Source organism: Heptranchias perlo, chromosome 1, assembly GCF_035084215.1.
Source record: "Heptranchias perlo isolate sHepPer1 chromosome 1, sHepPer1.hap1, whole genome shotgun sequence".
Classification (NCBI taxonomy): Eukaryota; Metazoa; Chordata; class Chondrichthyes; order Hexanchiformes; family Hexanchidae; genus Heptranchias; species Heptranchias perlo.
The window spans coordinates 182,734,765-182,762,543 of NC_090325.1; the positions used below are offsets into that span (position 1 = coordinate 182,734,765).

At 42.0% G+C, this 27,779-nt stretch overlaps 1 protein-coding gene across 4 annotated transcripts in view; it reads left to right on the forward strand.

Moving 5' to 3' along the window:
• rnf170 (ring finger protein 170) overlaps positions 1 to 27,779 on the forward strand; it is a 48,531-nt gene that overhangs the window by 3,219 nt on the left and 17,533 nt on the right. For 2 of the 4 annotated variants that reach the window (XM_067994355.1, XM_067994357.1), the window contains exons 2-4: positions 9,460 to 9,612; positions 17,797 to 17,884; positions 21,989 to 22,097. In XM_067994355.1, the coding sequence (XP_067850456.1) occupies positions 9,476 to 9,612; positions 17,797 to 17,884; positions 21,989 to 22,097 (334 nt within the window). In that variant the 5' untranslated portion in view covers positions 9,460 to 9,475. Of the gene's footprint in view, positions 1 to 9,060; positions 9,213 to 9,459; positions 9,613 to 17,796; positions 17,885 to 21,988; positions 22,098 to 27,779 lie in introns of those variants that run through there. The other 2 variants (XM_067994356.1, XM_067994358.1) reach the window with 2 other exon arrangements.

Below are 27,779 nucleotides of genomic sequence, written 5' to 3' on the forward strand. Positions count from 1 at the left end.
AGTTCTAGGTATGTGTTCAGGAGCCATCTACACTGTGTATGGTTCAGAAATTCAAGGAGGAGAATTCTGGAGGAATTTATGCAACACAGCGTGAACACAATTGGAATAATATTAGGATAATTACCTATTATATTGGGGAAAATATAAGCAGCAAGAGGTAGATCTGATGGAAACAATTAGTTTGGAAGTAAATATACAGAAAAGAAAGAAAGATTGACCACGCAAGCAGCATGTCACATTCCAGGATTTCAGATTATGCCGTCACAGCAGAATTTTGGTGTAATGTGTAGTAAAAATACTACTGTTAAGCGAGACTTAACAAAACCATGAGACTGTAGAACTGATAAGTGTAAACATATTGGAGATAATAAAAGGTGGTTTGACATTTCCAGCAATCATTTACATTTCACTGCTGCTGTGTCAACTCTTCATTCGAACCCAGCAGGAGTCATTGCCAAGTTACATTGACACTGGAGTCGTTTTTTTTAAACTCAGAGTTCGAGGTAGTCAGGCGGCAAAGAGCTATAGGAAAGATGGAGTAACAGAGGGTAGTTGAGGGCAATGCGGTTGATGTGTATATGGACTTTCAAAAGGCATTTGATAAAGTGCCGCATAATAAGCTTGTTAGCAAAATTAAAGCTCATGGACTAAAAGGGGCAGTGGCAGATGAATACGAAATTGGCCAGGTGACAGGAAGCAGAGAGTGATGGTGAACGGTTGTTTTTCGGACTGGAGGAAGGTTTACAGTGGTGTTCCCCAGGGGTCGGAACTAGGACCACTGCTTTTCTTGATGTATATTAATGATTTGGACTTGGGTGTACATGGCACAATTTCAAAATTTGCAGTTGACACAAAACTTTGAAGTATAGTAAACAATGAGGAGGATAGTAATAGACTTCAAGAGGACATAGACGGGCTGGTGGAATGGTCAGACACATGGCAGATGAAATTTAACGCAGAGAAGTGCAAAGTGATACATTTTGGCAAGAAGAACGAGGAGAGGCACTATAAAAAATGATACAATTCTAAAGGCGATGCAGGAACTGAGACCTGGGCGGGGTAAATGTGCACAAATCTTTGAAGGTGGCAGGACAGGTTGAGAAAGCAGTTAAAAAAGCATGTGGGATTGTGGGCTTTATTAATAGAGGCATAGAGTACAAAAGCAAGGAAGTTATGTTAAACTTTTATTAAAAAGTTCGGCCACATCTGGAGAATTGTCCAATTCTGGACACCGCACTTTAGGAAGGATGTAAGGCCTTAGAGAGGGTGCAGAAAAGATTTACTGGAATGGTTCCAGGGATGAGGGACTTCGGTTATGTGGATAAACTGAAGAAGCTGGGGTTGTTCTCCTTAGAGCAGAGAAGGTTGAGAGGAGGTTTCGTAGAAGTGTTCAAAATCAAGAAGGGTTTAGATAAAGTAAATAAAGAAAAACTGTTCCCATTGGCGAAAGGGTCAAGAACCAGAGGACACAGATTTAAGGTGATAGGCAAAAGAACCAAAGGCAATATGAGGAAAGACTTTTTTACGCAGCTAGTAGTTATGATCTGGAATGCGCTGCCTGAAAGTGTGATGGAAGCAGATTGAATCGTGACTTTCAAAAAGGAATTGGATAAATACTTGAAGGGAAAAAATTTGCAGGGCTACGGGGAAAGAGCAGGGGAATGGGACTAACTGGATTGCTCTTGCAAAGAGCCAGCATGGTCTCGATGGGCCGAATGACCGCCTCCTGTGCTGTAATCATTCTATGATTCTACAGGAGAGAGGAGTTAGAATATTAGCGCTAACTTCAAGCAAGACAACCCATGCTGCCACCGTCAAATCCTACTGATTCATATCAAGTCTTGACTCACCAAGTGTTTGCTCAGTCCATCTTCAAAGAGATCGAAAAAGTACAAGTGCAAAAGACATGTTTATCCAGTCAGATCACAGGGGGATGCTATTGTTAAATCCCTCGGTTATGCAACCATACAGTAGATGTAGGACAGTGTGAGTCAACTCCCGTGAAAGTAAGATGCTCAGACCACTTAAGGAAGCAACTGACACTACTTAAACCACAAAGGTATCTATGGCAGACCCAAATCCATATAACAGTTCTATTTTGTTTGGAACAATCACCTGTAGTGGGATATCCTCTTCTATTTAAAGTCGTGTGAATGTGTGTCTGCAATATAGTATTGTGGTGTTCCTTCAACCAATTAGATTAGATTTAAGAACCAGAAGGCACTGCCCCATCAACCTGATAACGACGCGTTGTGCACCATCCAACAGCAGATTAGCTACTTCTGCTAACTGATTTTCTCCAGATGAGCGCAGAGCGTCAAGACTTCCTGTTGGTACTTCTCACACCCCTGTTGCAATCTTCCAATTTATTGCAAATACCATCATCAGAGATCCATTAGTAACCCACTGTAAATACTAAAATGAAACAGTCATATTGTGATTATGTGGAGAGAGGAAATGGAGATCTCCTATTATAAACTTCCCTCAGGAACTGATGAGCAAGCTTATTTTGCTTCCTGTTTTTCCTGAGGCACAGATAACTTGTGTCTGTGATGTAGTAATAATAATTCCTGTTATGTTTTGAGTAAGATAAAATTGCATTGGTTTAAAAAAAAGTGTCGTGAGGAGACATGGTCACTTTCTGATTTCATGTTCCTGATAGGGAGGTACACCTGGTGGAAGTGCACATCAGAAATTCCAGCATACACTCACATAATTTTTCAACCATTTAAATTAAAGGTTGGAAAATTCTGCACAGCGAGTGCCTGAATTTTTCCAATATGCATTATTAGTGAGTAAGACCACTGGAAGCGCAAAGTCAGAATTGCAGTTTCCATAGTGGATGCTTCCCTTATAATCAAAAATTTATAATCTTGGAGATCCTGTGATCAGCTTATGTACCTCACATTTATCAATTAGCCATTTATTGGAACATTTCTACAACAATTGCACAGGTTTCCCACTATGCACTCCTGTTCTCTCCAATAGCTGGAAAAACACCTCGGATTGTTCAGACAAGTTGGATTTATTTACAAGAATTAAATACAGATAGAAGCATAGAAACTAAGAATTGAGTAGTACAATTTTTGTAAAAGCAACAAACATTTAAATTAACCCACACCTTTGGTTGAGGAGTCAGTGACGAGGGGTCATCAATTTAAAATTGTCAACAATGAGGAGAAGGGTTAAGAGAAATTTCTTCATGCAAAGAATTGTTAGAGCATGCAATGCTCTACCACAGGGCATAGTTGATGCAGACATCATTGTTTCTTTGAAATGAAAAGTGGATAAATCTTTGAAGCAGAGGGAAATAGAGCTCCGGGGAGAGAGTGGGATTAATTTTAGATTGCTCTAGGAAAAGGTCACCACAGACATGATGAACCAAATGGCCTCCTTCTGTGATATCATAACTTCTATTGTTCTAAGAATTTGATATCTTGTCCATAGAACCATGAAGAATTTCAGAGCACAGAACGGTGTCTGTGCTGGCTGTCTGAAATACTATCCACTTAAGTCCCATTCTCCTGCCTTTTCCCATACCCTTTAAATGTTTTTCTTTTTCCACTTCCCTTTTAAAAGCTATTATGGATTCAGCTTCCATCACTGTTTCTGGTGGGGCATACCATGTCCTAACAACTCTCTGTTTAAATAAAATCTAACTTATACCATTGTTCTTTTGGTGATCATCTTGAGTATATTCTCCCATAGTTAGGGAGTCACTATCCAACGTTTCCTGATTTACCTTGTTAAAACCTCACAATTTTGAATACCTCTATCAGATCTTCTCTTAACCTTCTTTATTCTGCTGAAATTTCTTTTGTCTTTCCTCATAGCTAAAGCCTCTCTGCTTATCGTCTTAGTGCATCTCTTCTGTACCCTCTTTGTGGCTTCCTAAAATAAGGTGCTGAAAACTGGACACAATATTCTAACTACGATCTAATAAACGATTTGTATAGGTTCAGCATTACCTCTTTTGCCTTTTGCACTCTGTGTCCCTATTTATAAATCTTAGGATCCCAGATGCTTTTTTACCAGCTTTATCAATGTGTCTTCCCATTTTTAGTGGTTTATATATCTGAATCCCTAGTTTTCTTTGCTTCTCTACTCTTTAAAGTTTCACCCATGTGGTGTACATATTCTCTCATTCTTACTTCGAAATGTATCCCCCTACATTTAGCATTTTTGTGCTGAATTCTTTAGCCATTTTCCCCCAAAAAAGACATTGAAATAAGCTATTTTAAAGTGTTTTGGCTGAGAGGGAGTAGTTTCTCCAAACAACCCCATGGTGGGTTGGCCATTCGTAGGCAAATGAGAGGTGATTTAAAAACAGCCTGACACAACCATACTCACGAAATCATAGCGCTCAGCCAACGTCCCAGACTCTTCCATTACCGTCCCTGGGTATGTCCTGTCCCACCGGCAGGACAGACCCACCAGAGATGGCAGTACAGTCATACACAGTCAGGAGGGAGTGGCCCTGGGAGTCCTCAACATTGACTCCGGACCCCATGAAATCTCATGGCATCAGGTCAAACATGGGCAACGAAACCTCCTGCTGATTGCCATCTACCAACCTCCCTCAGCTGATGAATCTGTCCTCCTCCATATTGAGCACCACTTGGAGGAAGCACTGAAGGTAGTAAGGGCACAGAATGTACTCTGGGTGGGGGACTTCAATGTCCATCACCAAGAGTGACTTGGTAGCACCACTGCTGGCCGAGTCCTGAAGGACATTGCTGCCAGACTGGGCCTGCGGCAGGTGGTGAGCGAACCAACACGAGGGAAAAACCTACTTGACCTCGTCCTCACCAATCTACCTGTCGCAGATGCGTCTGTCCAGGAGAGTATTGGTAGGAGTGACCACCGCACAGTCCTAGTGGAGACAAAGTCCCGTCTTCGCACTGAGGACACCATCCAACGTGTTGTGTGGCACTACCACTGTGCTAAATGGGATAGATCCAGAACAGATCCAGCAGCTCAAAACTGGGCATCCATGAGGCGCTGTGGGCCATCAGCAGCAGCACAATTGTATTCCAGAACAATCTGTAATCTCACGGCCTGGCATATTCCTCACTCTACCATTACCAACAAGCCAGGGGATCAACCCTGGTTCAATGAGGAGTGTAGAAGAGCATGCCAGGAGCTGCACCAGGCGTACCTAAAAATGAGGTGCCAACCTGGTGAAGCTACAACACAGGACTACATGCATGCTAAACAGCGGAAGCAGCATGCTAAACAGCGGAAGCAACATGCTATAGACAGAGCTAAGCGATTCCACAACCAACAGATCAGATCAAAGCTCTGCAGTCCTGCCACATCCAGTCATGAATGGTGGTGGACAATTAAACAACTAACAGGAGGAGGAGGCTCTGTGAACATCCCCATCCTCAATGATGGCAGAGTCCAGCACTTGAATGCAAAAGACAAGGCTGAAGCGTTTGCAACCATCTTCAACCAGAAGTGCCGAGTGGATGATCCATCTCAGCCTCCTCCCGATATCCCCGCCATCACAGAAGCCAGTCTTCAGCCAATTCGATTCACTCCACATGATATCAAGAAACGGCTGAGCGCACTGGATACAACAAAGGCTATGGGCCCCGACAACGTCCCGGCTGTAGTGCTGAAGACTTGTGCTCCAGAACTAGCCACACCTCTAGCCAAGCTGTTCCAGTACAGCTACAACACTGGCATCTACCCGACAATGTGGAAAATTGCCCAGGTATGTCCTGTCCACAAAAAGCAGGACAAATCCAATCCGGCCAATTACTGCCCCTTGAGTCTACTCTCAATCATCAGCAAAGTGATGGAAGGTGTCGTCGACAGTGCTATCAAGCGGCACTTACCAATAACCTGCTCACCGATGTTCAGTTTGGGTTCCACCAGGACCACTCAGCTCCAGACCTCATTACAGCCTTGGTCCAAACATGGAAAAAGAGCTGAATTCCAGAGGTGAGGTGAGAGTGACTGCCCTTGACATCAAGGCAACATTTGACCGAGTGTGGCACCAAGGAGCCCTAGTAAAATTGAAGTCAATGGGAATCGGGAAAAACTCTCCAGTGGCTGAAGTCGTACCTTGCACAAAGGAAAATGGTAATCGTTGCTGGAGGCCAATCACCTCAGCCCCAGGAAATTGCTGCAGAAGTTCCTCAGGGCAGTGTCCTAGGCCCAACCATCTTCAGCAATGACCTTCCCTCCATCATAAGGTCAGAAATGGGGATGTTTGCTGATGATTGCACGGTGTTCAGTTCCATTCGCAGATAATGAAGCAGTCCGTACCTGCATGCAGCAAGACCTGGACAACATCCAGACTTGGGCTAGAAGTGGTAAGTAACATTTGTGCCAGACAAGTGTCAGGCAATGACCATCTCCAACAAGAGAGAGTCTAACCACCTCCCCTTGACATTCAACAGCATTACCATCACCGAATCCCCCACCATCAACATCCTGGGGGTCACCATTGACCAGAAACTTAACTGGACCAGCCACATAAATACTGTGGCTACAAGAGCAGGTCAGAGGCTGGGTATTCTGCGGCGAGTGACTCACCTCCTGACTCTACAAAGCCTTTCCATCATCTACAAGGCACAAGTCAGGAGTGTGATGGAATATTCTGCACTTGTCTGGATGAGTGCAGCTCCAACAACACTCAAGCAGCTCGACACCATCCCGGACAAAGCAGCCCACTTGATTGGCACCCCATCCACCACCCTAAACAATCATTCCCTTCACCACCGGCGCACCGTGGCTGCAGTGTGTACCATCTACAGGATGCACTGCAGCAACTCGCCAAGGCTTCTTCGACAGCACCTCCCAAGCCCGCAACCTCTACCACCTGGAAGGACAAGGGCAGCAGACGCATGGGAACAACACCACCTGCACGTTCCCCTCCAAGTCACACACCATCCCAACTTGGAAATATATCGCCGTTCCTTCATCGTCGCTGGGTCAAAATTCTGAACTCCCTACCTAACAGCACTGTGGGAGAACCTTCACCACACGAACTGCAGCAGTTCAAGATGGCGCCTCACCACCACCTTTTCAAGGGCAATTAGGGATGGGCAATAAATGCTTGCCTTGCCAGCGAAGCCCACATCCCATGAACAAATTAAAAAAAGGATGGGCGGCTGTTTGCACATATCCCAAACAATGACCAATTTGTTAGCAATGTCTAGTCATTCAGGAAGAGGAGCACTTTGTTGACAAACTCTCTTGAGCTCTGTGGGTCAGAGGAGAAAGACTTTTTACAATTAGGATATAGACACCAGAAAGTCCGTACAGCATCAGGATGGTTGCAAAGAGAGTAATGCAGCAGAAAGTCTTGTGAGGGAGAAGTAATTACTGCACTGTTGACAGGACAGATGGCAGAGCAAATCTATCTTTCTACATTAAGTAAGAATCCCCCAAGTGGGCTAGTGTACGTGTGTTCTTTACTTTTGGACATAAGCTGAACTGATTGTACCAAGTGACTTTCACCATACTTGATGTTCTGTATGTTGTATCTGCTGTGGAATAAAACTGCTTGTGAAGAGAACCAAACAATGTTTCGCCTAGTGTTAACTCAGTCCGCTTCAGAGAGATTAAAGGAGTACACGTGCTTAAGACATGGAGATCCAAACTAGATCACAAGGAGTTTCATTATTTCACTCCCAGGTTCCTTAAGCCAGCAGCTACAAGGCAGTGGGAGTCAACTTTTTTTTTAAAAAGCAGGCAATCGAATTGCTTAAGGAAGTGACTGATACCACTGAACCTCAGTATATATCTGTTTTGAACCCAAATTTATAGCACTGCCCAATCTATTAATTTGTCTGTGAAAGGAAGGAAAGGAAAGACCTTCCATTTATATAGCACTTTCAAGACCTCAGAACTGCAAATGTTGGAAATCTGAAATAAATACATGACACTGCAAATACACCACAGATCCATTAGCACCTGTAAGGAAAAACGAAGAACATTTCAGGAGTATATCCTTCAGAACTCGAAGAAGAACTGTACAACATGAAACATTAACCTGTCTTTTCTCCTAACTGATGCCAACAGACCTGCTGTGTATTTCAAGCATTTTCTTTATTGTTGTAAAATTTATAAGTTTTCTTTCTAACATGGGTCTTTTGCACCTTTTAAGGGTGCCACACTAGAAAGAAGGGCTCAAAGGTATTGTACCTTCAAAGAACTTTATATCCATAAAGCAAAAGAAGTGGTTACTTTGAGCCAATCAAATATCCAATTGATTAAATGGGAATGAACTAAAGGTAGCAGAAAAGTACAAATGAGGAATAACTAATCAGGGGAAAACTGACAATCAAATTTCGATTTTTTTTTTCAAAGCTGCAATTCAGGAAAAATTACCACAAAATCAATGTATTAAATCACTCTTTTTTTACATTTGTTTTTCGTTCTCATTTTCCTTACTCTGGAAAGTTTGTGCAGCTAGGGATATCTATAACAAAATAAGTGCTTGGAAATGTTAGAAATGCATGCAATAAATTTTGCCCATATAAACCTACCCTTCTGTCTGGAGCCTATGGCTTGAATTAGAAAGTTCACCTGCTGTGGTAATTCTGTGTATGAAATAGAATGATGCATCTCAGAAGTTTTCAACCTGCTCCAGTGAAACTACAATACCAAAAGTGTACTGTGACAACCAGGCAGAACAGTAATAAACTGTGATACATGAATGGCAAAAAAAAATATTGAAGATAAAAAGATTCTATTTTTTTCCCCTTGTTTTGTACAATTTAACCTGCTGAACAAAAATTCTGAGCTAATTCTGAGGGTGAGCTTTTTTGTGTTGCTAGGAGGTACAACCCAAGGTGGGAAGTAGAGTATAAAAATAAACACTTTTTTTATAAAATGTGAATAACTGGGAATAAGGTTCTGGAGAGGAAACCAGTTACTTGCATCTTAAGTTTAATAAAGTGTTGAGTAAATACCATTACAAATATATCTGTGAGGCCTGTATCTTTTACTAACAGTAAAGTGTTTACTATTTTTGTTTGGAGTCAGTCATGTGGCTGTGCTGTATTACCATGATGAGTGAACAGCTGTAGCAGTTAGATTGCAGCAGAACACTAGTAAACAACCGTAAATGCATTTTGGCTCCCGGAATACCAATAAGCAATAGGAAGATCTGCTAAGTTTTACTAATAGATATTATTGAATGCACTGTTTTGCTGATTTTGAAAGAACTCTGAATTTAACATCTTCAAGGCAAAGTAAGCTGTTTTGATGGGTAGTGTGACAATAGTTTATAGTAGCTGTTTTTGAATACATAGAACCATTTCCATGCTGGTGATGAAACATTTATTTATCACATAGTAAACTTTGTGATTTAAAAATAGAACTCCCTTTTCCACCTAAATAAGTTCTTATAGTTGTCCCTTCAGCTTTGAATTTGAATATAGTGAGCACAAAAGTGTTACTTGCCCTGGTAGCTGTTTAGTCTTTTGTTTTCTTCCTTAGGCATCTGTCATCTGGAATGGAACAGCATCCAGAGCAATTACTTGGAACAAGATTTGATGAGGTTTCACTGATTGAAGGAGTAAGCAACCAGGTTCTTCTGACAGTAGCTATCACCATTACAATGTTGGGTGGTTTGGCAACATTCCTGTATAGGTGAGATAATATACTTCTAAAACAATTTAATTTTAGAGTTTGTTGGACATAATTTTATTCTATTTTTAAATTGCTACCCATCATTCATACCGTATTTTAGCGACATTAAGCCACACTTGCAATACACTGTATATTATTAAGCTGCCAGGAACCATTACTTATTCTAGTGTCATGGGATATTGCTATCACTCAAAGAATAGAAACGAGTTAAGCAAGTTTCTTTTACAACAACTTGCATTTAAATAGTATCTTTAGCTTAGCAAAACTTCCCAAGGGCTTCACAAGGGTAAATGGGAGAAGCCGAGGCATTAGAGTAAAATTTTAATGAATGCATTAAAAGACCGCTCAATGGATAAATTTAATATTGCTATTAAGAAATATATATTTTGAATTTATTTATTTTGTTTAAATCCTCATTTGGAAAGTTTTTTCACTGAGAAAAATGGCAGTTGAAAAATGTTCGGCTAGCATTTTCAGCAATTGTAGAGAAAAATCCATGAGGTGACCAGATTGTGTAATTACAGGGTGACAAGTTTACATGTGCAGTTTGCATCATAAATATGAACATAGGAATTGATAATGGAGAAAAAGTTGATACAAAAGCTGTTTCATTGCAGAAAAGGGTTTCGCTGATTGGTTGCGGTAGCCATATTTTAAGAAAGATCTTGCCTTTATATAGTGCCTTTCACAGCCTCAAGATGACCCATTGCACTTTATAGCCAATGATATACTTCTGAGGTTCACTGTTTTGTAGGCTAAGACAGCAATCAATATGTGTATAGCCAGGTCCTACAAACTGCAATGAGGCTAATGGCCAGTTAATCTGTTTTTGGTGGTGCTGGTTGAGGTCTGCATGTTAGCCAGGACACCCTTCTATGAATTGTGACATGGGATCTTTTGCGTCCAACTGCATAGGAGAATGAGGCCTCTTTTGGCTGAAATATTATAAAATATCTCCATATTATAAAAAGGTTATAAAGGCATTGGAGAAGGTGCAAAAAAGATTCACAAGGATGATACCAGAACTGAGAGGATATACTTAATAGGAAAGGCTGAACAGGCTGTGGCTGTTTTCTCTAGAAAGGAGAAGGCTAAGGGGTGACCTGATAGAGGTCTTCAAGATAATGTTTCCATTTTTGGGGGAGTCCAAAACTAGAGGTCATAAATATAAAAGTTGCTAATAAACCCAATAGGACATTCAGGAGAAACTTCTTTACCCAAAGAGTGGTAAGAATGTGGAACCCGCTACCACAAGGATAGTTGAGGCAAATAGCATTAATGCATTTAAAGGGAAGCTAGCTAAGCACATGAGAGAGAGAAAGGAATAGAAGGGCATGCTGATAGGGTTAGACGAAGTAGGGAGGGAGGAGGCTCGCGTGGAGCATTAATGCCGGCATAGACCAGTTCAGTCGAGTGGCTTTTTTCTGTGCTGTAGATGACACCTCCAATAATGCAGCTGTCCCTCAGTACTGCACTGACGTGTCAGCTTAATTTACGTGTAGTGGGGCCTTAACCCATTACCTTCTGACTCAAGTAAGAATGCTACCACTTAAAGAAATTAGCACCAGTAAAGTGCAGCAGTGGAAAAAATATTGATCTTTGAACAATGAAAGTAATGGGGTGGCAAAAGAAATATTTTTAAACTGAGGTGAAAATACTGATTATTTTTTAAATGAGGTGTTGAAAATGCAGAATAAAAGGACTGCAGTGGAGAAAATGTAATTTCTTCAGCTGGGGGAAATAATGATTTTAAATGTTGATGCGCAGCTAGTCTATATATATATAGGGAAGGAAATCTGCTGTCCTTACCCGGTCTGGCCTACATGTGACTCCAGACCCACAGCAATGTGGTTGATTCTTAATTGCCCTCTGAAATGGCCTAGCAAGCCACTCAGTTGTAAAATCTCGCTTAACAAAAGTCATAATCAAAATTAAACCGGACGGACCACCCAGCATCGGACCACTAGGCACCGGACACGACAAAGGCAAACCAAGCCCAGTCAACCCTGCAAAGTCCTCCTCATGAACACCTGGGGACTTGTGCCAAAACTGGGAGAGCTGTCCCACAGACTAGTCAAGCAACAGCCTGACATAGCCATACTTACAGAATCATACCTCTCAGCCAACGTCCCAGACTCTTCCATCACCATCACTGGGTATGTCCTGTCCCACTGGCAGGACATACCCACCAGAGGTGGCGATATAGTGATATACAGTCAGGAGGGAGTGGCCCTGGGAGTCCTGAACATTGGCTCCGGACCCCATGAAATCTCATGGCGTCAGGTCAAACGTGGGCAAGGAAACCCCCTGCTGATTACCACCTACCACCCTCCCTCAGCTGATGAATCAGTCCTCCTCCATGTTGAGCACCACTTGGAGGAAACACTGAGGGTAGCAAGGGCACAGAATGTACTCTGGGTGGGGGACTTCAATGTCCATCACCAAGAGTGGCTCGATAGCACCACTACTGACCGAGCTGGCTGAGTCCTGAAGGACATAGCTGCCAGACTGGGCCTGCGGCAGGTGGTGAGCGAACCAACATGAGGGAAAAACCTACTTGACCTCGTCCTCACCAATCTACCAGTATTGGTAGGAGTGACCACCGCACAGTCCTCGTGGAGTTGAAGTCCTGTCTTTGCACTGAGGACACCATCCAACGTGTTGTGTGGCATTACCACCGTGCTAAATGGGATAGATTCAGAACAGATCTAGCAGCTCAAAACTGGGCATCCATGAGATGCTGTGGGCCATTAGCAGCAGCACAATTGTATTCCAGCACAATCTGTAACCTCATGGCCTGGCATATTCCTCATTCTACCATTACCAACAAGCCAGGGGATCAACCCTGGTTCAATGAGGAGTGTAGAAGAGCATGCCAGGAGCAGCACCAGGTGTACCTAAAAATGAGGTGCCAACCTGGTGAAGCTACAACTCAGGACTACATGCATGCTAAACAGCGGAAGCATCATGCTATAGACTGAGCTAAGCGAATCCACAACCAACGGATCAGATCAAAGCTCTGCGGTCCTGCCACATCCAGTCGTGAATGGTGGTGGACAATAAAACAACTAACAGGAGGAGGAGTGTCTGTAAACATCCTCATCCTCAATGATGGCAGAGTCCAGCATGTGAATGCAAAAGACGAAGCTGAAGTGTTTGCAACCATCTTCAGCCGGAAATGCCGAGTGGATGATCCATCTCGGCTTCCTCCCGATATCCCCACCATCACAGAAGCCAGTTTTCAGCCAATTTGTTTCACTCCACGCGATATCAAGGAACGGCTGAGTGCACTGGATACAGCAAAGGCTATGGGCCCCGACAACACCCCGGCTGTAGTGCTGAAGACTTTTGCTCCAGAACTAGCTGCGCCTCTAGCCAAGCTATTCCAGTACAGCTACAACACTGGCATCTACCCGACAATGTGGAAAATTGCCCAGGTATGTCCTGTCCACAAAAAGCAGGACAAATTCAATCCAGCCAATTACCGCCCCATCAGTCTACTCTCAATCATCAGCAAAGTGATGGAGGGTGTCGTCGACAGTGCTATCAAGCAGCACTTACTCACCAATAACCTGCTCACCGATGCTCAGTTTGGGTTCCACCAGGACCACTCGGCTCCAGACCTCATTACAGCCTTGGTCCAAACATGGAAAAAGAGCTGAATTCCAGAGGTGAGATGAGAGTGACTGCCCTTGACATTAAGGCAGCATTTGACCGAGTGTGGCACCAAGGAGCCCTAGTAAAATTGAAATCAATGGGAATCGGGGAAAACTCACTAGTGGCTGGAGTCATACCTAGCACAAAGGAAGATGGTAGTGGTTGTTGGAGGCCAATCATCTCAGCCCCAGGACATTGCTGCAGGAGTTCCTCAGGGCAGTGTCCTAGGCCTAACCATCCTCAGCTGCATCATCAATGACCTTCCCTCCATCATAAGGTCAGAAATGGGGATGTTCGCTGATGATTACACAGTGTTGAGTTCCATTCGCAACCCCTCAAATAATGAAGCAGTCCGAGCCCGCATGCAGCAAGACCTGGACAACATCCAGGCTTGGGCTGATAAGTGGCAAGTAACATTCGCGCCGGACAAGTGCCAGGCAATGACCATCTCCAACAAGAGAGAGTCCAACCACCTCCCCTTGACATTCAACGGCATTACCATCGCCGAATCCCCCACCATCAACTTCCTGGGGGTCACCATTGATCAGAAACTTAACTGGAGCAGCCACATAAATACTGTGACTACAAGAGCAGGTCAGAGGCTGGGTATTCTGCGGCGAATGATCCACCCCCTGACTCCCCAAAGCCTTTCCACCATCTACAAGGCACAAGTCAGGAGTGTGTTGGAATACTCTCCACTTGCCTGGATGAGTGCAGCTCCAACAACACTCAAGAAGCTCGATATCATTCAGGACAAAGCAGCCCGCTTGATTGGCACCCCATCCACCACCCTAAACATTCACTCCCTTCACCACCGGCGCACTGTGGGTGCAGTGTGTACCATCCACAGGATGCACTGCAGCAACTCGCCAAGGCTTCTTCGACAGCACCTCCCAAACCCGTGATCTCTACCACCTAGAAGGACAAGCGCAGCAGGCACATGGGAACAACACCACCTGCACATTCCCCCTCCAAGTCACACATCATCCCGACTTGGAAATATATCGCCGTTCCTTCATCGTCGCTGGGTCAAAATCCTGGAACTCCCTTCCTAACAGCACTGTGGGAGAACCTTCACCACACGGACTGCAGCGGTTCAAGAAGGCGGCTCACCACCACCTTCTCAAGGGCAATTAGACGATGGGCAATAAATGCTGGCCTCGCCTGCGACGCCCACATCCCATGAACGAATTTTTTTTAAAACTAGCAATTCAGAGGTCATGAATCCAAATCCTACCATGGCATGTTGTGAAATTGAACTCAATAAATCTGGTAATTTGTGGACTAGCACCATCGAACAATGACCATGAAAGATCCTGGATGGTCATTAAAAACTGGTTCACTAATGTCTTCCCTGCCACCCTTACTCGGTCTGGCTTACATGTTACACTGGTCCCACACTGCATTGTTGACTCTTAATTTCCACAGGACAATGGGAATAAATGCAATCTTGGCAGCTTTTCCCATCTCACAAGAACAAAATTTTTTTTTAAAAAGTGACCATTAAAAAAATTATTCAGAGCAAGGCCTGCGTTGGATTAAGCACAGCTGAAACAAATGCAATTAAAAACATTATTTTCAGTACAAAAAGAAACAGCAGGGTATAAATCAGAAAAATGAACAGGAGCGAAATGGTGCAAATCAGGCATATATATAGAAATTCATAGAAGTTACAACACAAAAATAGGCCATTCGGCCCAACCAATCCATATTGGAATTTACCCTCCATGCGAGCAAATAGTCCTAATCTTATTTATCTGTCTTGTTCCCATATCCCTTCATTCCTTTTCCTTCATCCACCTATCCAAACTAATCTTGAATGTTGGTATAGTTTCTGCCTCAACCATTGACCCTGGGTGTGAATTCCACAACATTACAAACTCTGTGTAAAGAAGTTTCTCTTCTCTCTGTTCCAAATCTCTTGCATTTAATTTTGTGTCTATGGCTCCTTGTTGTAGATCCCTTAACTACTGGAAACAGTCTGCTGCTATCTACCTAGTCCCATCTTTACTTAATTTTAAACACTTGTATCATGTCTATCTGTGTTGTCTTAACAAAAAACAGCTTCAATTTTTCAGGTCTTCATAGTTGAAATTATTTATAATAAAATGGGTAGCCGCAAAAGAAACTGGGATGGATGGAAACCAGAAAAGAAATTTTAAAATTTATTTTTGAAAAAATGTAATATGCAGCAGGCTGGACAAGAATACCAGTGCAAATGGTACAGAAAGTGTGTAAAAAGGTGAGAAATTAGAGTGGATGGCCTCAGAGGCAAAGAAAGTGGGACAGAAATGGAAGAACATTTTTTAAAATTACTTTAAAACATGTATCATTTCAATATGGAGGGGTTTGAATGAGCATGGAAGAGGTGCAAATGGAGTATAAAGCAGATGGGCATGCTAGAAGTGATTCAAAGTAAAACAATTGGTGGGTTAGGAAAAAGATGTATCAAAAATCAATATTAAAGTATGTATTAATTTGTCAATTGCATCCTATTTGGGGATGTTAACTCAATGGACAAAGAGGAACAAACTGGCTTAAGCTGGTAAAATCGCAGACAGATGCTGTAAAGGGAAGCAAAGTGACTGTGTTGGATGGGAACCAGGACTGAAGTTTGATAAGTAAATAAATTAAAATTTTTCATTGTTTTTGAAGAAGCAACCTGGATGTAAATGAGACGGCCAATAAAAATAGACAGCATGGCAAGCGGGCTTGAGCACAAGCGAGGCATTCGCTCTGAACGGAAACTCAAAGGATGGGCTGGACTGGAACCAGGATAGAATTTTTTTTTTAATTAAGTATTTTTATATATTTATGAAATCTTTTAAAAAGCATGACATGGATGTCAATGGAGATGTTGAAATAAAGTTAGATATTTCTCCTCCGGCTCCTATAACCTCCTGAATGACCAGTTCTGGTAGTTCCTCAACAGTCGCTAACGCCAAAACAAAAGCAAAATACAGCAGATGCTGGAAATCTGAAATAAAAACAGAAAATGCTGGGAATACTCGAAGTCAGGCAGCATCTGTGGAAAGAGAAACAGAGTTAACGTTTCAGGTCGATGACTTTTCATCAGAAGCCACTGTTTTTAACATTGATCTGTCAGAGTAGCTTTTTCTGCTGTATGGATGCCTTTTGGTCTCCCTAGTTGCATTATTGGCTTAGCTGCCCTAATTCCCAGAGTTTCTCGTCTTCATGCTTTTGCTGGCCACCTCGCTACTTAGAGTTTTTGTTCCATGGACTTTCGTGGGCTGCCCTCCCCCACCCCCCACCAAGAATTTTTTTCGCTCTGTTTTACCAGCTATCCTGCTCTGGACTTCTTTGTGCACCTGGCCCATCTTACAGTCTGCACCACAGCTGTCCCGCTGCCTGAATTTTTCTGTGCCTAACCCACTTGCATCTACCAGTTTTCAATAGATTGTGTAGAAGTGTGGGGGCACTTTTTCATTGAAGAGGCAGAATGGGATGCAGTAGTTGGCAGCAGGGTGAGGCACAGGGGGAAGGATGACAATGGAAAGGCATCATGAGAGACCCATGAAGAAAGTGGGGACAGCTGAAGGATTGTCAGTTTATATGTAAACTGAAATTTTGAAGTGAACACATTTTTAAATTTAAAATATTTAGAAGTTAAAAGGTCCAATAAAAGGTTCACTGCTATCTTTCTGCAATCTTGCCAAACAAAAAAAGATAGCCGTTTAGCTATTTGAGAAAGTCACAAATGCACTCCACAGCACCACCTGGTGGCCAGATTGTGCAGCTGTCGTAAGACAGTTTACATGGATTGGTTCCATTATAAACCTGGACATAAGAATCTATAATGGAAAAAATTGACACAAAAGTGTATCAAAAAGAATTAAGGTTTTGCATACAGGAAGTGCATGCGGATGTAAGATGTAGATAGATTAGCTTTCTTCGTAGATTTGTGATTTTATTTTGTCTGTTCAAGGAGTTAAGTGGAAGGTTGCCCACTGTAAATATTTATAATATATGATTGTTACTTAGGTCATGTTCACCTTTTGTAAAATAAATTTTAAAATAAGTGTTAAACTTAAAAGGAGGTCTGATGTGATGCTCTACCACTTTGAAAAATTGGAATAACATCTTGTGAAGACGTAATTTAATTCCAGCACCTAAATGTGATTGCCAGGCAGGATTTGCTTTTGGTTTCTGATCATGTTACTGAAAGCTTACGTAGATCTCTAGGCAAGGATGGACACTTTTGAATGTATGCTGAGCTGGGACTCACTCATGAGATTGATATACGATGTGAGAGCCGAAATAAGAAAGGGTAAGAAAGTTTAAAAAAAGAAACAAAAACTTGACTGGGAGATAAAGGACCTGCTGCACTATCCAGTCCCATGAGATTTAAAGATCTCGTCCGCTCTATCTGTAGCTTTTTAAAAAAAAGTTCTCTTCTGGGGTCAGATTCACAAATCTGTAATAAAGATGTACATCTTGCTGGAATATGTCAAATATATTTTTATATGATTTAGTCTAGCTATTTTTTAATATATTCTGTTATTCTAGAACTGAGCATCAGAACATCCATCCTGAGAACCAGGAACGTGTGAGGGAGCTCCGGCAACATCTCCAAGCTGAGGCTTTAAATTACCAGGTGAGATTTTCATTCATTAATAATTTCACTACATCATTTGGTATTGTTTGACCACTATATCACAGAAATATCTCTAGTGGCCAAATAAGTAAAATCAAAACCTACGGCTTAAAATAGTTTATAAAGCATAGGTAGATACTATGGGTTGCTGCATTTATGGAGGTGTCGTTGTTCAGACAAAATGTTAAGCTGTTCAGGTGGATGTAACAGATCCAATGGCACTATTTGAAGAAGAGCACAGAGTTCTCCCGATATTTCTCCCTCAACAGAAACCACCAAAAGCAGTTTGTGGGATCTTCCTTTGTGCAGGTTGGCTGCTGACTTTACCTACACAACAACAGTGGCTACACTTCAAAAGTAATTCATTAGCTGTGAAGCAATTTGGACAGCATGAGGGTGTGAAAAGGCACTACATAAACACAACTTTTTCTTTCTTTGTTTGCTGATGTTTAGTTGGAGGAAATTTTGATTCATCCAATCTTGATATCAGACAGGTAGGCTGACAACACAGAGACAGTCTTGAGATCAAGTGAATTGATGGAGGGGTACAGCAGGGTATCATCAGTATGTATTTGAAAGCTGACCCCATGCATCTAGATGATGTAACTGAGGGAGTCACAGAGGATTGTGATTTTGGCCAAGGCGATCTTGAAGTTGGACTGAGAGGATTTGATTGAGAGAAACATTGGGCAGGACACCTGGAAAGTTCCCAGCTCTTTAAATAGTGCTGGGAAGCAATTAAATGTTTAATGACCTTGGTGAGGAAAGGGAGGTCGGAGATGGGATGCAGCTGAGGAGGATGACTGGGTTGAAGTTAAGTTTTTTTGAGGAGGGAGTGGTGACACCAATTTTGAAAGGGTTGAAGCCTGAACAAAGAACAATGCCAGAAAGCATGTCGGCCAAAACTTTAAACATGCAAATCTGTTAACTGTTACAAGATCAAATTTCACACGCTAAGAACAATTTGTTACTTTTAAGGGGAATAAATATATTAGAATGAGGCAGTTGGGTCGGAATATGGGCCATAGGCTCACATTGACCATGTTAAAACCCAGATCCTTAATTTACCCCAAACTAACTAGCTGATGGTAGCATTTTAACACAAATTTCAAATTTTGTGCAGGCATTCAAATGATAACATTTGCTCACTTTTAAACCACAAATGGCACCTTGGTGATGGTACTTGGATATTCAGAAACTTTTTATGGGAGTGTTTTGTATAACTTTTGAAACCTGATTGATAGTAATAGGTCACTACACCTTTACCCATAACATATTTAAAAGATTTGTTTCCAACTTGCCAAACACATGTGTCTTGCATCACACTTGAAAGAGTCACACTTGCACCTGATTGGATCAGATAACCTTATTGATTTGTTCAAAATAGGTAGATAAGAAAACCTACCAGTCATAACCTACCAATTTAGACAAAACCAATCAAGTGTCAACTTGGCTCAATTGGTAGCAGTCTTTCCTCCAAAGTCAGAAGATTGTGGGTTCCAGCCCCACTCGAGGACTTGAGCATGTAACCTAGGCTGACACTTCAGTGCTGAGTTGCTGCATGAGACATTAAGCCGAGATCAGTCTGCCTGTTCAGCTATACTTAAAAGATTGTATGGTGTTTATGGAACAAAAGCAGGGAGTTATCCTGGTAACCTCAACCAACATTTGCAGGACCATGCTATGCACAAAAGTAATTCCTTGGCTGCGAAGCACGTTGCAACATCCTGAAGATGTGAAAGGTACTATACAAATGCAAATTCAATCATTCTTTCAATCAAATTGATTTTAAAAAATTTCAAGCTTATCTGGAACCAGCAACAATGACAAAACGAACCAATGAAATCACTCAAAGAAATGTTGACTCTTTTGGCCACTATGTTCTTTCCTCAGCTAATTAACTGTACACAGATTTTTAATAATACAATTTATAAATTAACATAGACAAAATTTAATTTGCAAAAAATGTTTTACATTTTTTTTGTAAAATTGTCCAATTTGAGTTGGAAGTATGTCCAGTAAGATTTTCTTGAAGTCCTACTTGTGTTTGAGGCCTTACTGCTTGAGTTTAGCTCCTTCCCTTGATCTGGTTTCTTGTTGTAAATTTGCAGTAGTTTCTCCTGAACAATTTGTATTAATCATGGCAACCTCCTCCCTTCAGCAAAACCACAAGTGTGCTAAGGCAGGCCTGACCCACTCCCTGTGCTACCAAGGTGCCTCAGCTCACTCACTTCCACTCCATGCACTGCAGAGTTGTGCCATGATCTGCTTCTTCCCAAATGATCGTGTGAATACTGCAGGCAAATAGGGAGAGAAATGTTTTGCAGACAACAGGAAAGTAAGGGGGGGGGGGGAAGGGAAAGGAAAAATGAGGATAAAGTGAGAAGTAGAGGAGAGTTAAAGAGAAGATGAAGTGAAAGAGGAGAGTAAGCGAGGACAGAAATGTCATGGGACAGCAAGAGAAAAACAGAGGAGTAAGATCAGTGAAGAAGAACAATAGGCGTGAAGGAGAAGAGAGAGGCAGAAGTGTAGGTGAGGAAAGAGAGAGGCACTTTAGTAAACTTAACAGTACCATTATGCTTAGCTAGCAGGGCATATGAAGCCTCAAATCTTTTGGTGAGGCTTGATGCAATAGAGTTTGAGAATTACTGAATTGGATAGTTTTTGGTGACATTTATTCTCTCAGGTGGACATGCGTGAATGGGCAGTAGAAAGGAGGAAATTAAAAATATAGGAAAATATTTTGCTCCATAGTTTTAAAACATTGCTCCAATGAAATTAGGTGTACCCATCCCGGCTTGCCGAAGAGATGCGATGGCAACACTTCAATTACTGAGATTTGGCCACATTGTTATCCCCTCCAGCACCTCCGATTTGTTTCCCACCTAAAAACATTTTTCTGCATTGTCTTCCATCTGTTTCTTTCCCAATTCCCACAGCTGCCAACTCTGCCACATTGTGGCATATCTATTGTACTACCGGCCGTTCTTGTGTTTGGCCACAGGCCTACACACTAAACTGCTTCCAGACCCACCTCCCGTACCTCCCAGCCTCATCTGTCCACCTAGTGCTTCAAGGCCTCGAATCACAATTCCACCAAATGTCTTGAGACTCCAGCGCTTCCACACCGCATCCCAGGCACTAGGTTCCATCCTCCATTGTTCACATGCCCCTCACCTTATCATACAATTACATCCAAGTTCAGTCCTCCCACCAGTGCCTCCAGGCTGGGTCCTCCGTCTGCTCCATTCGACACACCAACCCAACCTCCTCTTCCTCTCAGGTGCAGGCACCTCTTTTACCATGTTGCAGCATATCTCCGAGAGCCTCTCCGCACTGCAGCTCCAGCCCAGTATATTTTGCAATGCATCCTCCAGTGTAAAAAGTTCTTTATAAATAGTAATTAAGTACATTAAAAAAAGGGATCGATTTTGAGTACCCTCGCCTGGTGTTAACAGGGCAGTAACGGCTTCAAAATGGGATCGGTAGTATTACCATCCCGTTAACACCAGCAATGCGTCGGGCTCCATTTTGAAAGGGGCCTACCACCAGGTTTTCAAAGCGCCAGCCTGTTTCAAGCGATAGGTCCCTTTTTTATATGGAAATCAAGGTCCTATGACACAAATAGGATCCTGATTGCCATTTTAGGTAGGAACTGGTTGGAGGCTGTGCAGTGCAGGCTTCAATCAGTTCCAGGGGAGATGGAAGAGATAAGGCCCTCTAAAGCCAAGTCTTTTTGTGGCACCCGGAGGAGCAGGAGTGCACCTCCGGGACCCGCATAATTAGTCAGCCGCTGCTGCACTGGGACCTACACAACTGCAACCATTGCCCCAGGCGATTTACCTTGCTGGAGTCAGAGCCAGCTCCAGCCCGATTTCCCATCTTCAATCTGGAGAGCTGTGCCGGGATGCCTGTTTGACGCTCTGCAGCTCACCTGGCGAATTCAAATGAGGCTGGAGCCTCAAAATCTTGGGGGCCACTTCGCCATCAATGCACTCCGCTGGTCGGCCACCCAAAAGTCAAAATCTACCACCGGGTGTTTGAGAGCCACACAGACATTGGGGATGTGAATTATTTCATTTGACTTTCTTTCTATTGTTACAGGATGGATTTGAAAGGGATAGGCACCAATTCTACACTGATATGTCCTGTCCCGTCTGTTTACAGCAAGCTGCATTCCCTGTTGAAACCAACTGTGGTCACCTCTTCTGTGGTATGTGACTATTGCATTGAAATGAAAACTAAAATAAAAAACAAAAGGATTTTACAATATTTAGGGTTGTGTTTCAATTTGAATTTCAACCACTTGAGAAGACTTCAGTGATCTAGTGAAATTCATAAAGGGTTTAAATGGTAGAAGATAGGAAGACTCCTTAATAATTTGGAAGTGAGTTGAGTAGGTCTTCTGAGAGTAAACTGTATTTCTTTGTTTTGAGCACAGTCCTGTTAGACTCCACATATGTCAAGTAATGACAATCATTAGGGATATCGATCTTTTAAAACATTTTCTCCTGCACTGTGATTTTTCTCTTCTCATTTCCTACTTATAGTAGGTTTTATTTGTGAAGGGGGTTTATGTTACCTGATTTATTTGGATTGTTACTGTAAGGGAGAAACCAGAAAGATATCTGGAGAACGAGTATATAACAAAGAATAGTCAGCACAGATTTCAGAAGGGAAAGTCGTGCTTGACGAACCTTATTGAATTCTTTGAAGAAGTCACAGAAAGTGACATGGGTGATGCAGTAGATGTAATATATTTGGATTTTCAAAAGGTCTTCGATAAGCTACCGCATTGTAGACTCATGGCTAAGATCAGAGCATGTGGAGTCGGGGGACAGGTAGCAGAATGGATAGCTAGTTGGCTACAAAACAGAAAAGAGAGAGTACGGGTCAGACTGGAAAAAGGTGATAAGTGGTGTACCACAGGGATCGGTGCCGGGACCCATTGTTGTTCACAATTTACATTAACGATTTGGATTCGGAAATCGGAAGTACAATTTCAAAATTTGTGGACAACTCCAAATTGGGGGTGTAGTTAATGCAAAGGAAAAATGCGTCAAAATTCAAGAGGACATTAATAAACTTGCAGAATGGGCGTGTAATCGGCAAATGAATTTCAATATAGTTAAGTGTGAGATGGTGCATTTTGGTAGGAAGAATAAGGAGGCCACATACTGCTTGGATAATCGTCTAAACAGGATAGAGGAGCAAAGGGATCTGGGGTACAGATACACAAATCACTAAACGTAGCAACGCGGGTTAATAAGGCCATTAAAAAAGGCAAATCAAGCACTAGGGTTCATTTCTAGAGGGATAGAATTGACAAGTAAATAAGTTCTGTTAAACTTGTACAGAACCTTGGTTCTCACACTTGGCAAATTGTGCACAGTCCTGGTCTCCATATTATAGAAAGGATGTAGAGGCATTGGAGAAGGTGGAAAAAAGATTCGCAAGTATGATACCAGAACTGAGGGGATATACTTTTCAGGAAAGGCTGAACAGGCTGGCGCTCTTTTCTCTAGAAAAGAGAAGGCCGAGGGGTGACCTGATGGGGGTCTTTAAGATAATATGGTTTGATAGGATAGACGTAGAGAAAATATTTTCACTTGTGGGGGAGTCCAAAACTAGAGGTCATAAATATAAAATAGTCACTAATAAATCCAATAGGGAATTCAGAAGAAACTTCTTTACCCAAAGAGTGGTAAGAATGTGGAACGCGCTACCACAAGGATAGTTGAGGCAAATAGCATAGATGCATTAAAGGGGAAGCTAGATAAGCATATGAGGGAGAAAGGAATAGAAGGTTATCCTGACAGGGTTAGATGAAGTAGGGAGGCAGGAGCCTCATGTGGAGCATAAATGCCAGCATAGACCATTTGGGCCAAATGGTGGTTCTGTGCTGTAGTTTCGATGTAACTCTGTGTAAGAAGCATCACACCCCCATGACCTGCATTTTCTGTATTTGCGCTGTTACTGTAAAGGAGAAGCTGGTTTTGTAACTTGCTTTGTGTATTTCTGAGTTCCTCATAAAAATTTTTTTGGGTGTTTCAACTTCAAAAAGCTGTCAACTGCAGGAGTAACCGCTGGGCACAATCAGTGCCTTTTATATGGCTAATAATTTCATTTTGTACAAATTTTGCCAACCAGAGTAAGAAGTTTACATCAATTCCAGTGACTAAGCTTAAAATCAGGGCTGGTTTAAGTTGCATGCTTTGTTTTTGTTAAGGTTAAGAAGCTGAGAAATTCTGCTCTTAAGTCTTACTCTTACCAGTGCTTCTTGGGAAAAATTCAGCAATGAAGAATTAGGAAGGAGTTGGTTTGTACTTGTGTCTATAAAAATTATCTTCCACTCCAAATCTGCACCAAATCTCTTGTTTGTTTGAATGTGGATCCAAGGTAGCATCACGAAAGCATCTGTAGAAGTGAAACATAACAAGAAAGGAACTCATTGTTGATCATGGTTAAGTTCTCTCCCAGATCAGGAGTAGGACAAGATAAGTCTCGCATCTAAGCCCTGTTCCAAATATGGGTACCAATAACCATCACTCATAAAGAAAGAACTTGCCTTAAAACGTTTTCATATCTCACAACGCTTTACAGCTAATGGATTATATTTGAAGTGCAATCACTGTTGCTATCAGTCTTATAACCTGAGCTGCTTGTTGCATGCATTAAGAGAGAGACAGAAGGGGAGTGTGGCCATTAATAGCAACCAAATCATTTTGATTTCCAGATTTGCCAGTGAGTACCTGCTCAATGTGTACAGGTTACATGTTTCCTGTGCCAGTCTGCAATGCCATATATTTTTAAATTTTAACTGCTTTCCTAAGTCTATGGGCTTAATATATTCATATGCTTTCAGTATCTACACACTGTTCACCTTGTCACATAAGTTGGGTGCTGCCATAAAACCTTGCACATTGCCCAGTTACCCACACATCATAAGATAGCCACATCATTTGTAAGTAGTTAAAGCAGCAAGGGTTGGAGAAGGGATCACTGCCAAAAGTTAAGGTCAGGACTCCCCAGAGCCTTGTTTATTTTCCCTGCTCTTTGATTTCTACAGCTAAGCCAGTTTTAAATTCATTTGGATAATTTTCTGTTAATTTGATCTATTTATTCAATTTATCAAACAACTTCTGAGAAAATCCAAATGAAATGTATCCATTGATGCTCTTCACCCACCAACTTAATGACCTTCTCAGAGAATTCCAATGCATCTTTAAGACATAACTGCTTCTAAATCATACTGGCTGCAGTTTATAGCATCTATATTCTTTAGGTTAACTAAGATTGACACAAAAGTTGACAAAAGTTTATGGTTAGACTCCTTGTACAGCTGACAAGTTAACAACTTTGAATAACAAGTCTGCCAGATATAATAAAAGTCTCGTTATTGTTGATGAACTCAACTTTTTAGTAATGATTTTTGGAATTTATATAACCTCAACCTTCTAAGTTGCCCAGCTGAGTTGGTTGTCCCGCCCCCCGCCCCCCCCCCCCCCCCACTCCCTCTACGATGCTCCTGTTGGCCTTCTGGAACGTGAGTTCACTGAATCTCCATCTGTAGATGATGTCTATCTGGGTAGATCCATCCTGCATGTCGGTAGCTATTTTTGGACTGGAACTAGTTCAAATTTTGATTCCCTTATTCTCAGGAACGCTTTTGCTGCCTACAAGTGATGCACTTAAACCTTTCTTTATATCTAACTAGACTTCTGAACTTTACAGAAGTAATCTCCTGCTCAGAGACCTCTGGTATGCCAGACACTAATGTAGGACAAAGTTAGCTAAATATCTGAGTTGACCTTTTAAGGAACTCTCCTGTCCATCGATACCAAAGAAACTGGCCCAGAACACCTTGCGCAACACAGTCCTCCGCACTTCCTCTTCTACTGTCAGTGTGTATTTTTTTTGGTGTTCTGAATTACTGTGCCCCATCACAAAGATTCACAATTTACACATCAAAATTGAATAAAATTTGCTGAATAAATCGAATGATGTGTATTGCCTTAGTAAAGAAAGAAGGAACTTACATTTATATAGCGCCTCAAACAATCTCAGGATGTCCCAAAGCACTTTACAGCCAATTAAGTACTTTTGAAGTTTAGTCACTATTGTAATGGAGGGAAATATGGCAGCCATGCAGCCTACCACTGCTGAAACTATGCTGGTCCCAGTAGGGGTTAGAAGATATTTTCTGTGGTCCATAAGGGGGTGCCTTGTGTTTGCTTTTTCCATCCTGTTAGAGCTTGTCATTTCTATATGGGAGTTCCCTAAATGATGGGGTGTTTTTGCTTTGTAGGAAATTGCAGTCTGCTCCAGCGATACTGAAGATACATTTTCTCAGTTAGAATTTTGAGCCTAGCAGGATAATTTATCCTGAATGGATGTCTTTGTTACAGATAGCAAATTTCCACCTCCCAAACCCACGACCTCCACCACCTAGAAGGACAAGAGCAGCAAGCACATGGGTACAACACCACTTGCACGTTCCCCTCCAAGTCACACACCATCCCGACTTGGAAATATATCGCCGTTCCTTCATCGTCGCTGGGTCAAAATCCTGGAACTCCCTTCCTAACAGCACTGTGGGAGAACCTTCACCACACGGACTGCAGCGGTTCAAGAAGGCGGCTCACCACCACCTTCTCAAGGGCAATTAGGGATGGGCAATAAATGCCGGCCTTGCCAGTGACGCCCACATCCCATGAACGAATAAAAGAAAATAGCAAATTTAATATCAAAAGCCTTGCTTTTCTGTAGGAGCTCAGGTGGCATGTGCAAAAATCGAGGCATAGTTCATCTTGGCTCTGGTCTGGTTCATTTTTAGTTCCTTAGTCTGGAAATTAATGACTTTTACAAAGGCCCTAATGTGATGTGGGTCTGCAACTATGGAGGTTAATGTGCTGTTGGTGTGTACTAGTGTCCATTCGTGGGAAGGACCTATAGGCCTCCTGGGTGAAGGGATTGGTCTGTCCCTCGCCAGGTGTTCAGGGATAGTGAAGATCCTAATAATATTGTTGATATTGTCTATTTTTGCAATCAGTAGGCTTGTGTTTCTGTTAGCTTTTCTTTACCTTTGAGGATGTAGGACTGCAATTGCATTCTCTACTCAATTCTGACTGAGCACAAGGATTTTGTGCCAATGGTCTGGATGGTCATCAAACGTTTCATTCAGCTTTATGGGTTACACCATTAGATTGGGGCAGCTAGTTAGTATCTGTCGATGGCTTTGCCCTGTGTTTATTTATGTAGTTCTATCCTGGCTAGTGTGGGTGATTTATGTTCACACTACCAGCGGTAATGCAGTACATGGGGTCATGGTGTGGGCAGGGTTTTCTGAGTTCCAGGAAAAGATTTTTACTGTGAGAAACTTAGTGTGTTGGGTAAAGGGTAGGAGTTCACCAAAAAAAAATGAGGATGTAAATAAGGGCCTAGCAATCTGGTGTGTTTTTTTAAAATTTTAAAATAATGCCACTCTCATAAGTATACTTAGTGCATGCTAAATGGTAACATCCTTAATGGAGGAACATAGATCTAGGAGTGCTCATATATAGATCTTTAGAGGTGGTAATGCAGATAGAAAAAGTGCAAAACCACAGATTAGGCATTTTTAATATGAAAAAGGAGAAAGCTAAAATGGCTGTGGTGTAAATTGCTAGGTCAGGATAAGAAGGAAGACAGTTTCCTTATGAAGAGATAGGAAGGGTATATGAGAACGGAAGATATGTTTTAATTGGAGACTTCAACTAACCACATGTAATTAAGTATATTTAAAAAGAACATGTAAATTTGAAATATCCAAATGCTCCAGAAATCTGCGTTAATAAAAGTAACTTAGGACTGCTTCATGATCAAGCGTCTTAAAGTAGTGCACATCTTGAGTTGG